Source organism: Populus euphratica, unplaced genomic scaffold, assembly GCF_000495115.2.
Source record: "Populus euphratica unplaced genomic scaffold, PopEup_1.0 scaffold31.1, whole genome shotgun sequence".
NCBI lineage: Eukaryota > Viridiplantae > Streptophyta > Magnoliopsida > Malpighiales > Salicaceae > Populus > Populus euphratica.
This window is the reverse complement of record NW_011499850.1, coordinates 999199-1011885: the sequence shown is the minus strand read 5'-3', so window position 1 is coordinate 1011885 and position 12687 is coordinate 999199. Positions and strand designations below refer to the sequence as shown.

Genomic DNA, 12687 nt, shown 5'->3' with positions numbered 1-12687 from the left:
TAGAGTTATTGAATTTGGATGTTGTATATTAGTAATTCCTTTTCATATTTTGTCTCCCTCCGAATTTGATGATTTGTAGACCGTTGGTATCATGATGCTCAGAACAACGGTCCTCTAGCAAACCTTAATAATTATAAAGGGAATAGTTAAATTATATTATTGACATCAAAATATCATATAGTTTATAATGATGGGGGGAATTAAAAAATCTAATGACCTTTTTCAAATCTACACGGGACATGACATGACATGATATGATGTAGACAGGAGAAATTAATTTTTAACCTGAAATCTTCTTTCTAGTTTTAACCTTTACTGATGATGAATCAGGGACTGTTGCTTTGTGGAAATTAAGTCTTTAACCTTTACTGATGATGAATCAGGGACAATTGCTTTGTGGAAATTAAGATCAAGATCTGTTGTCATACTTTAATGTCATATACAGTATTTTTTATTTGAATAAACATTGTATGAAATAATTATATCACGTTGATAAAATAATCATTATTGAGGGAGTATTTTTTTATCTAAGAATATATTAAAATAATTTTTTTAATAGTAAAAAGATATTAATTTATATTTTTTTAAAGAGAAACGCACTTTTTAAAGTGCATTACCACACTTCCAAATATTTTTTTTTAATGAGTATAATAATATTTTAATTTGATAACATGCTTGCTGGTTAAATAAATTCATTTTTTATATACTTCATAATAGATAATTTATATTCAAAATTATTATTTTAAATGCATAAAATTGATATAAAGTACTTTCTTGAAATCATTTATAAAATAATCTTTAATCTCAATTATCTCGTAAGGTGACCCCAAATATTCTTCGCCGTAATAATAATTAAAACTCCTTTGTTCCCTTCAAGATATTCTCTTTTTAAACAACATAAACATGAACATATACATTTTAAAACAATATCAACTTGCTTACCATACATTCTCGTCTCGTCTAAATTAATTATTTCCTTCCCTGTCGAAAAAGAAGCCTCTACTTTCTTGATCATGAAGTAATCAAACTAAATATATTTCCATTGTTACTAAATCTCCATGTTGTTGCTATGAACATTAGTGTAATTCAATATGGGGAGTTAAGCAATTTAAGTACACTCATCTATAAAATAATTATTATTATGTTTTTTTGTTATAAAATCAAGAATAAATATGTAATAAAAAGAAAATCTAATCAGTGTGGACAGAAATTTAGCTATATAGATTATAGCCTGATCATTAACCTAATTACAAGAAAGAAATATAAGAAAACATAAGAACTAATTATTAAAACAAGTAATACGAAATCACTCAAAATCAGAACTTAAGGAGTGGAAGCTGAAATACAATTATTATTATTATTATTATTATTTGCTAAAGTGCACAAAATCACATATTTACCCCCTCCTTTCTCGGTCCTCTCCTTCCGTTAATTTTCTTGAACAAAAACTCCATTGATCTAATAAAGATGGAGTTTTCTAGAAATATCAATTTTTTATCCTAGCAGCCACCTCTAGTAATAGCATGCACCCTTTGTCGGAATCAGGCACTGAAGTCAAACAGAATAATCCACAAGAATAATGGGATATCCTTCCATCCAAAATTTTCAAACAAGCAGTACCATAACAAAGAAGAAGAAGAACCCTTTTCAGATTTTTCATCTTCCTCATGGAGGAAAATACGTGTTTAATAGATTATATTTTTTAAAATAATTTCTAAATAAAAAAATATAGAATTCTTTTTTAATTTTCAATTTCTTCACCCCTTTTCTTCTAATAAAATTATCTCGTACTACTTAAAATACATAGCCATACGTAATGTGCAGTTGTACACTCTTATTGATGATCTCAAAACTCAAAAGTTCCTTCCGACAAATATTTTTTGCTACGTCCACGATCGCATATGAAGAAATCCCTCCCCTCACAACATAATTAAAGACAAACAAATTATTAATGAAAAAAAAAGAAGAAATTTTACAAGTGATCAAGCAGCCATCTTGGAATATTCATCGATCACCCGGGAAGTTGTGAAGCTAGCTGCTGAATTTTTTTGGTTTATAATCACACATCAACTTCTTTGTCTTTAATATTGATTCAACTCCAGCCTCCTGGAACATAGAGTGCATAAATATTTTCTTTTATTCTTGTAGCAAATGGGTAAGAAACAGAACCTCCACCGGCTTTCAAAATCCACGGCCTGTACTTTACCTCCACAGTGTGGACATGACCCTGAAGCTTGTTGCCTGCCTAACTCCCTCTCTTCTTCATCACATAGAAACACGAAACACATCTCTGCTGTTCTGTCTCTTTCTTTGCTGGCTAGAGCTAGTTTGCTTGCTTGATGATGATGATCTGAGATTGGAACTGTTTGAGTTGAGTTTGGATGTTGAAAGAGTGAAGAAATTATGACAAGAGAAGAATTTTGCAAGTGTCAGGGAGTATTTAAAGAGGATGAAAGGTTTAGATTGGTTGGCTCATAGAATTTAGAGCCTCACGTGAAGACAGCTTTATGCCTTATTTAGTCTCTGTAATAAAGTAAGGTTTTTTTCTGTTATTTTTTCTCAACAAATAAAGTTTGTTTTGGCCCACTTTGATTAATATTAAGATAATCATTAATTTACTCAAACAATCAGTTAAAGAATGGTTAATTTAAGACTTCAATGAAAATAGAAAAATTTAAACGTGGAGCAGTCATCAAAGTAGTTAAAAAAACTCCTCCAGCATGAAAACAAATTTGATAATTCATTGGTTCAGATTTTGATTTAAATGTTTTTGATTTTGAATTAGATTTTATTTTTCGAAAACAAGGTTGTTTTGGTGAATATAAATTAAGTTGGTCAATTGAAGACGTAGAACTATTTATTTCTATATTTTAAAAGCATTTTAAAAAAAATTAAATTTTTTTATTTTTTATTTATTTTAAATTAATATATTTTTAATATTTTTAAATTATTTTAATTTTAATATTAAAAATAATTTTTAAAAAATAAAAAATATATTAATATATATTTTAACACGGAAAATTAGACTTCAAGCTAAATTTTATAACTATAATTACAGTCAAACAATACACAAATTACCCACAACAATGTATATATATCAAATACAGGATATTAATTTTTTCATATGGGTTGAAATTTGGTTTGTATTTATAAATAATGTATCATACATTTTATTGATAGATTTTTATTTGATAGCATGTTAAGTGCAGTTGAGATTACGTTTTATTGAATTATATTTTTAAAAATATTTAATTAATAAATTTATTTTTAAAATTTATTTTTTAAAACTATAACTATGAAAATTATCATAATACCCGACACTAACCCACCCAATTACAATAGTGATGTTTACTGTTTAAGGTAGTGATTTGTTCAGATATGGAGGAAAAAACACAGTGAGACATTGCTTTTTATCATAATGATAAAAGGGAAATTGGATTTCAAGTAGACTACCAATTTAAGCAAATAGTATATTTACCTACGTTAATCTAAAAAAATAAAAATAAAATAATAGTATATCCTTTTAATATGCAAAAAAGATGGTTGGCTTTGACACATTGCAAGGTTTGACGTTTAATTACGATGTACATATAGATTGGTTAAAAAACAATCAATCCATGATGTAAACAGAACACTTAATTAAAGAAATATATCATTAATTATAGGTGAGCTCCAAAACCAAATTGTGGTCAACAGGGTGGACGGGAGCACACGAGTTGAACTTTGAAATCACCATCTAAAAGAATTTATCCTTTTAAATACACTAGACTAGTATAGAAAATACCCTAAAATCATTCGAGAACAGAGTTTGGTCAATGGATGGACTCGTTTGAAAATTCTTTTATTATTAAATAAGAAATATTAAAAATAACAAATAGAATTACTTTAACAAAATTATTTATTCGATAAATTCTTTCATTGAATCGAAGCTTATATATTAAAATCGTATAGAAGTGATTAGAGAACACCATGGATTGAGAACACAAAAAGGATAAAGAAAAAAGAGAGGTAGCGTATGGCGGGTTGATTTGGACGCAAATGGAGGCAGTGAGGATGCTAATAACAATGGAGAAAAGACATTCAAGCACGTTTCAAGTTTTTCTGGTAAAATTTGTTGCGAACACACAGCCCAATTGAATCTTGGCCATCACATCACCATTCTAAAATGGCAACCAGAATCAGGCTGCTACACTGCATGCATGATCACTCTCTGGGTTCCATTAAACCTTATTTTTCTTGGTCCCATACATGATCTAGACGGCCCTGATTCAACCAAGCTGGTTTTTATTATTTTGTAAACTGTTCTAATTCGTAGGCGCACGCCCAAGGGTTTTCCCAAGAAGTTTACAGGGCAGCCAAGGCAGTTTGTTTCTTGAAATGAAGAAGTCAACTGTAGTGACCTTGCAGGCTGACGTGTTTTTGAATCGCCTGCACCGGAAAAAGGTTTAGGTTTGTGCACGCACGTATGCCTGTTTTCTAGTTTTGAAGAGGGGATGTATTTTGGGTAGGTAGGAAATGAATGCTCAACGCCATTTACCAAGAAAAATATCTAGCCAACCTGACGATCATTGTACCCACAGAAACTCGCAAGGATGGAAGGACTTTTTTCTAATTATAAAACCTGGAAGATGATCGATCCAGGGCTTGGATTGTCTAGATTAAAAATAAATAAAATAAAAATTAACTTAATTTGATTCCAGTTGGCTCACAACTCAACATGATCAACTAGAGATAAGAACCAGTTCTCAAACCACTTAATTGTTTTTTTAATTAAAACAACATCATGAAAAATTTGGCTCAACCTAGATTGAGCATTGCAATAAATGACTCAGGTCTTACTCCTCATCTGTTTTTTTGAACTATGGAATCGTGTTTCGTTGAAAACAAAAGGTGATGTCATGAAATAAATTGTTTGGATCTATAATGCAGGTCTGTTTTTGATAAGATAGGAACATTCATGTGAAAAAAATTGGATTTAGCTATATTTAAATTAATTAGACATAAATCAAATCAATTAAATATAAATTACATCAATTGATATTATAAACTATATCAAGTAAAATGAATAAGGATGAATCCTTTAAATAAAATAACTATAGTTTAGAGGAAAAAGCGTCGAGAAAACTCCTTGAATTAATTTTAGTATAAGAGTTTGGCAAATACAATATTAGGTATAACCTCAATAAATTAACAATCTTTATTAAATAATATTTTTTTCTACTTAAATTTAAAATTTTAATAATATCTTGATTATATGATATCTTAATTAATTAATTAATTAATATTTTTTATGATTTTAAAGATATTAATTTATAGAGGTATAATTTTATAGGTCTTAACACTGTTTTTTGCATTTCAATGGCCTAGCTGGTAATTACTGGAAAGGCAAATACAATAATGGCACGAACACATTAACATCTCCATGGCAACGGGGTCTGCCGACGTGGTAGCAAGAGAGTCAAAATGCCGACATGTATGACAAATTACAAAGATATATTTGTTATATGACAAATAAGATGCTGAATTGTTGATTGTTGTGACATTTAATTGCCAGGACTGATGGCCTGCGCTACGTTGTCGATTAAGATTCGGTTTTTTAATGTATAAATAAATATTCATATGATGTTAATGTTTTTTTTAAAAAAAAAATTGTGACGATTATTAAAATTTTAATAAAATTAATTTAATAATATGATTAAAAAATCATCAATGATAAATAAAATAAACAAAAAATTATTATTTATTAATTATAAAAAATATGATATTAATATTATTTTGGAGGAAGAAGAAGAAAAAGGTAATTGGAAACTTACTGTTGACACCATCCCATCACAACAATCCCACAACAAAAAAAAAAAAAAAAAAAAAAAAACCTTACCCAAACGCTTATAACACCGTTGTAAAAAGTTGCTTGATATTATTTGAATGATTAAAATAACGATCTAGAAAATAAATAAAATAAAATATAATAAAGTGAAAATTTTATGTTTATATATAATTAATTAATTTAATTTAATTTAAAAATAAAATTTCATTAAAAAATTTAAATTTAACAAAAAACAACAAGCAAAAAGAAATGAGATAACCCATATTATTTTTAAAATTAATGAAAAATTATATAAAAAAAAATTAAAGTAAATAAGTTCAATCTATAATTAAATAAATATTAAAGGTTGAAGTTGAAAAAACATGATATTTTTTTAAAAAAAAAAACAAAGAAGCCAAACAAGCTTGAACGAATCTCATTGACATTAATTGATTTCTCAAATTTATAATATGTTAAATTCTAAATTTAAATTTAATCAAAAAGCTCAATTCCCGACCAATATAACATTAAATGATCAAAACAGAAAGAAATTAATAATTAAATTTTTTTTTTAAATTAAAAAAATAACAATTAAAAGAATAAGAATCAAATCTAATAGAAAAAAAACTTAAATATGATGAAATCATTAAAAAGATAATTTTAAAAATTATTTCAAATAAAATAAATAGTAATTAAAAAAATTGAGACCAAATATGAAACATGAAAAAAAAATAAAAAAAATGAAATAAAAAAACATATAAATTATTTCATATAAACAAATAACAAAATAAATTGATACCAAATCCAAAAAAAATAATTAAAAGGTTATTCTAAAAACTTGAATAGCTTCATATGAAAATCAAGAAAAAAAAAAGTATCAATTGCTCTAAGCCAAGGACAATGTCCCTGGACACCAACTTAATATTTTTTTATTTAAAAATAATTAAGTTATTTTACTATATTAAAAAAAATACTAAAAATCTCTTGAATAATAATTTAATATGTTTTGTTTTTAAAAATAATTAAATCATCTTCACGTGATAAAAAAATATGAAAAGTTTGATTTATCCCATGCAATATAATAATGACCCATGTATCATGTGGGAAAAACCGTATTACCCTGCTAGCATGTTATTTGATTTTGTTTGAGAGTGAAAGATGATTAATTCATTGTTCAAATTTACAATGATTCATGTCTTCATCCACAGTGAATGATTAAATTATTTTAATGTTTTTTTTCAATGATTTGAAAAATATTAATATTATAATATTATATTATGAAATCATATCATACTAATTAAATATAATATCAAGATTTCTCCTTACAAGATTTTAATTACAATTTTGATAAGTTAATCTAAATTAATTAAAAAAAAATAAAATTTAAATAAAATTGTTTTGATAAAAATAAAAATCAAATCAAATTTTAATAAAGTTGCTGAGGTCATAAATTATTACATCAGATCTACTAGATCAAATCATATTAATTATGGATCGGCTTGATTTACACCCAATTCATATTAAATCAAATCTCAAATTAATATCTTAAACTAATACAGAATTTAATAACAATACATCAATCTCTCAAGCCGGAGTTATTATAGATAAAAAAAAAAAAAAAGAGTAGATAAACTGACGTGGGATGTTGTATATCTCGGGAATTGTTTCACGTGATTTACTTAGAGCACCCCATGTGATATAATGTTTGTATAATATATTTTTAAATTTTATATTTTACACCGTGAGACCGTTAAAGTTTTTGTTATATTAAAAATAAAAAAATAAAACTATTCCTCATATAAAAAAATCTATAATTACAATTTTATAATACATATAGCTTTTTTTCAATAAAGTCCAACCAAAATGTGCTATAATAAATACTTACAAACTACGTACAACCATATATATATAACACTGAACCATACCCAATATTTTAATTTCAACTAATTATTGTTATTGTAATTCCCATTTGATTATTAATATATTTATGATATTAGAGTTAATTTCAAAATAATTATGAAAAATTTCAGGAAATTTGGATTCCAAATACCACGTCACCACTCACTAGAGCTATGGAGATTATCCTCATCACCGACATGAATTTACTTTGCCAACAAGGTTAATTTAGTTTTTCTTCCGTTTTTTTTCCAATGAACATCTATCAACGTGTTCCATAAGAATCTCCATTTTCTTCTGCTTCTGTATCATGAAATACTTATCGTTATCATAGCTGTAAAACCTAATTTTCAAAATTGTCTAGATCAATATGTAGATCACCAAATCAATATTCACCACGTATTTTTATTAAAAGACAATGCTATTTCTTAGTTATGATTTGATCATGGCGAAGTTAATCACGTTATTATTATTTTTAATCAGAAACTCGTATTGCATTAGGCTCGAAATGCAAAGTTTTTTTTTTTTAATCAATCTACCTAGGGCTGGCTGCCTAGGGCTGGATCTAACAATCCTCAAATTCCCTTTCCATGCACATGAGGTAATAATTATTATTTGTGGACCCACAACAGTTCACATTATCCTAATTATTATTATTATTATTATTATTATTATTATTATTATTATTTTTAATTTATGTGGGGTGTCCGGGCCAGCTTACGCGCACCACAACTAATCCTCACGGCCCACTGAACATCCTGCAAGCCCAGTAAACAGGTAAGGCATCGCGGGGATGACAGACATGCATGGTGAGATTCGAACCCTGGTGTGTTTTTTTTTTTTAATCAATCTACCTAGGGCTGGATTTAACAATCCTCAAATTCCCTTTCCATGCACATGAGGTAATAATTATTATTTGTGGACCCACAACAGTTCACATTATCCTAATTATTATTATTATTATTATTATTATTATATGTGAAGGGAGGAAACAATAAGAAGCACAAATTAAAATGAATCTATGATCCATTTTATAATTTAATAGAAGAAAATGTTCAACATACCATGCGGTAATTTGATTTTTAATTTTTTGATTTGACTAGTTTTTGAATTTATATGTATTAAATTTCAGTGCGTGTCAACAATTGAGGTCACTCAATCATGATTCTTAAATTAAGATTATACATGAGATAAATTATTTATTGGTGATTAAGTTTAATTGGATATGATTTAAAAGGATTACAGCAAAAAATCCCAGCTTTCCCTTAATCACTTATATCCTTGCTTTTGGAAATTTTACGCTTTATCAAGCTAACTATATATGTCAACGTATATATTTGTGTAAATTAAAAGGAATTAAATAGATACCCAGCTATTTTTTTTCCCATGGCCGTGATTTTCTTGGAACTTGAGCACTATTATTATTCATAATTTTTTTTTTTTATTGACATGGATATTCGGGTCAGCTTGCGCGCACCAAACCAAAGGGCATTGATACAAGTTCAGATTTTGGTGTAGGATGTCTCTTGGGAACCTGAAAGGTCAGGGCAAAGTTTTTTTTTTTTATTAACATGGGTGTCCGGACCAGCTTGCGCGCACCATGACTAATCCCACGGTTCACTGAACATCTTGCAAGTCAAGTAAACAGGTAAGGCACCGCGGGGGTCACAGATATACTACACAAAAAGGAACTAGTAGAGATAGAAAGAAACTACTCATCAACCTTATTACCACTGAAACTCGAATCGAAATCAGAAAGAAAAAGGGATTGGTTATTCACAATTTTACATTCATGGAAGTTATGCTGCTGGGGGTATTCCCAAGGCAGGCTGTGTACCAAAGGGCATTGATACAAATTCAGATTTTGGGTAGGATGTCTCTTGGGAACCTGAAAGGTCGCAAAACTGTTGCAAACTAGAACCATTCTATAGTTTTCAATAATTTTTGTACCTTTCCCTTCTAAAATAATAATAATAATAATAATAAACAATAACATTTATGCATTTTATAAATAATCCATATATTTTTTTAGATTTTATTGACTCAAATTTTATTCCTTTCTATCATCTGCTGTTATGAAACAAGTAGATAGTGTTGGTTTTAGACAACATGAAAGTACCCGAAAAAAACTAATTTTACAGGTTGTTTAAAATCTAGTTATAAAATTTATATTAACTTTACGTGTTGATTCAGAATTTAAACTAGCTCAGGTTAAAAATAAAAATAAAAATGAAAGAGTCCTTATTTAAATAAAACTTAGCTATTAATATGTTGATATTTAAAAAAAATATTAAAATAATATCATTTAATAAACTTGAGTTGATCTTTTTGACCATTCATGACCCGAACAAACTTAAAGAATTTGTTATAAGTGGAGTTTTGACTCAAGCAAATACTTTTCTTAAAACTCTCACCACCTACTTAGACACATTGATGAAATATGATATTATGGCCTACAAAAGGTTGTCAGCAAACAAATGTTTTGTTGAAGACAACGAATTTTTTTGTTATTTTTAATGGATATGCATAAAAATTCTACATTATCTTAACCTTGCAAGTAGAAGCTTTTATGATATATCCTTAATCTATTGTGTTCTTTGACTTTTGTTTAGATTGATGATTTTAATTAATTATGGATGATTATCCATTCATAGCCTTACACTTCTGGATGAACACTGACCTGACTAATTGATTTCCATATTGTTAATTCAATGCTTAAACTCTTAAAAATAATTAAAATCGGGGTGTTTGTCTAAATTAAGAAACGACTCGATTCAATGGCTGATTATTGCGACAACGTTAATTTCCAACCCAATCGGCTGGTCTTGCTGTTTAAGATTATTTCAAAGGATAGGTTAATCCAGTTATTTATTAACCAAGAATCTAAATTGGGTTGATTAGATTTCAAATTAAACTGATATGTAACTCAACTTGATTAACTCAATGAGTTAATCTATAATTTAATTTATTATATCAAACTCTATTTAATTCTAAAAACAGTGCCGTTTTAACTTTAAAAGAATATTAAAATAAAATTATCTTGAATTATTAGACATCAATTCATATTAACTTGTGAAGCCATTGCTCTGGCATCCTTGGCCACATTTATTTGAGAGGGAGACCTAGCCCCCACCATGAAACCACAAGATTGATTTCTTTTTCTCTTGGTAGGACGAAAGTTACAAAACAACTCCACTGGTTCTAGCACAAATGAAGAGATTGTGACTTGTGATCCGTATTAACACTAAGAATTTGAAAATTATAATTATAATTTTCACAAATTTAGTTTTATCTGAGACTTGTTCTTGTGGGGTGGTGCAAACCAGAGGAAATAATGGAAAGAATAGCAATACTAAAGATTAAAATAAGATTAATCATAACGTTTTTTCATGCTTTCACATTATAATAAGACACAAGTGCCAACCTTTAACCTCTAATAATGTAATTAAACTTTTGATCTAGAATTGACTTGAACAACATAAAGTATCATGTGATTAGTGTTGTGTTGGAAAGTATTTTTTTATTTTAAAATGTATTAATTTTTTTTTGTTTTTTACATCAAAACTACTATAAAATACTGGAAAAAACTAATTTAATATTTTTTAAATAAAATATATTTTATAAACATATAATAAAAATAAAACTGATCGATGCTTTCAAATATTAGGACGTGAAAGAGATTTGTAGCATTTATTTTTTTATAAGTTGAGAGTCTTTAGAAATACGATGTAAATTATATTTTTTTAATTTTTAATTTTTATATAAAATATATATTTTTATTGTTGGATCGTTTTGATATATTAATATTAAAAATAATTTTTAAAAAATAAAAATATTTTTTTAATATTTTTTTAAATAAAAATATTTTAAATTATTATTACTATCACAATCACAAATAAACTATAATATCTTTTTCTTCTTTCATGCTTGCTTTTCGGATTTTTGCCGTGCCCACAGCAAACTTCATTAAACGTGACCCAAAGATAAAGTTGTTCACAAGCTGCTCCTTCCCGAAGCTCATATGGTCATTGCTTGCGATTGTTCAGATTTATAAATCATATTGAGTTTTATCCGAAAAGAATTATGTGAGCGGGTTAATTTAATATTGTTAAAAAATTATCTTGATTTAAAAAATTGTTTTATATTAATTCTTCTCAAAAACTTGTTTAAATTCATCATTCTTTGTGTTGATGTTTTGTAACCTAATTAGAAAATATTAAATAAACAACTTTATCATCTCAAACTAATTAGTAAGTATAAAAATAAAAAAGAATAAATGCAATTAATCACACAATAACATAATAAATTACTTTCTTATATATAAACAACTCTATAATTTCTACTTATTATTTTTATTATTTTAATTGTTACTTATTTTATTTGAAATAATTTATGAAATAATAATTACTATTATTTTAATTTTTTTATCATTTTATTTTTTATTTTTAAAATTTTATTTTTATTATTTTGATTATTATTTATATTATTTGAGATAATTTATGAAATTTTTTTTTTAATTTCATTCTCATTCAACTTTTTAATTTGTAAGATTTATTTCTTATTATTTTAATACACTTAAAAAAATAAAATATTAAAAAAATTATTTTTTAATTTATTTTTTTTATAATATAATCAAACACTAAAAAATATTTTTCAATTTATTTCATATTATACTATTAAACATTGAAAAAAATAGTTTTAAAAAATAATTTCTAGTAAACAAACTAACCTAAATTAATACGAAAGCATGGTAAAACCATGATAAATTTTTGAGTGAATTGTCGGGGATGAAATTAGGTGAATAAGTGCTGCTACAAAGACTTGATTTTCGTGATTGAGAAAATGACTAGAGAGAGAAGGAACAACAAATACCAGGCAAAACTAAGTTTTAGATTTCAGCAAGCTATAAAATCGATGATTGATCTCCACTTTCTTTAATTTTTTCAACGAATAAGAATAATAACAGTAATAAAATTGATGAGACA

At 26.7% G+C, this 12687-nt stretch overlaps 1 protein-coding gene across 1 annotated transcript; it reads right to left on the bottom strand.

Annotated features, from left to right (window-relative positions):
* Positions 1 to 1745: 1745 nt before the first annotated feature.
* On the bottom strand, positions 1746 to 2489 carry LOC105120951 (uncharacterized). Its single transcript, XM_011019396.1, has one exon. The coding sequence runs from the start codon at positions 2286 to 2288 to the stop codon at positions 2082 to 2084; it is 207 nt and encodes a 68-aa protein (XP_011017698.1). The 5' UTR covers positions 2289 to 2489; the 3' UTR covers positions 1746 to 2081.
* Positions 2490 to 12687: the final 10198 nt, after the last annotated feature.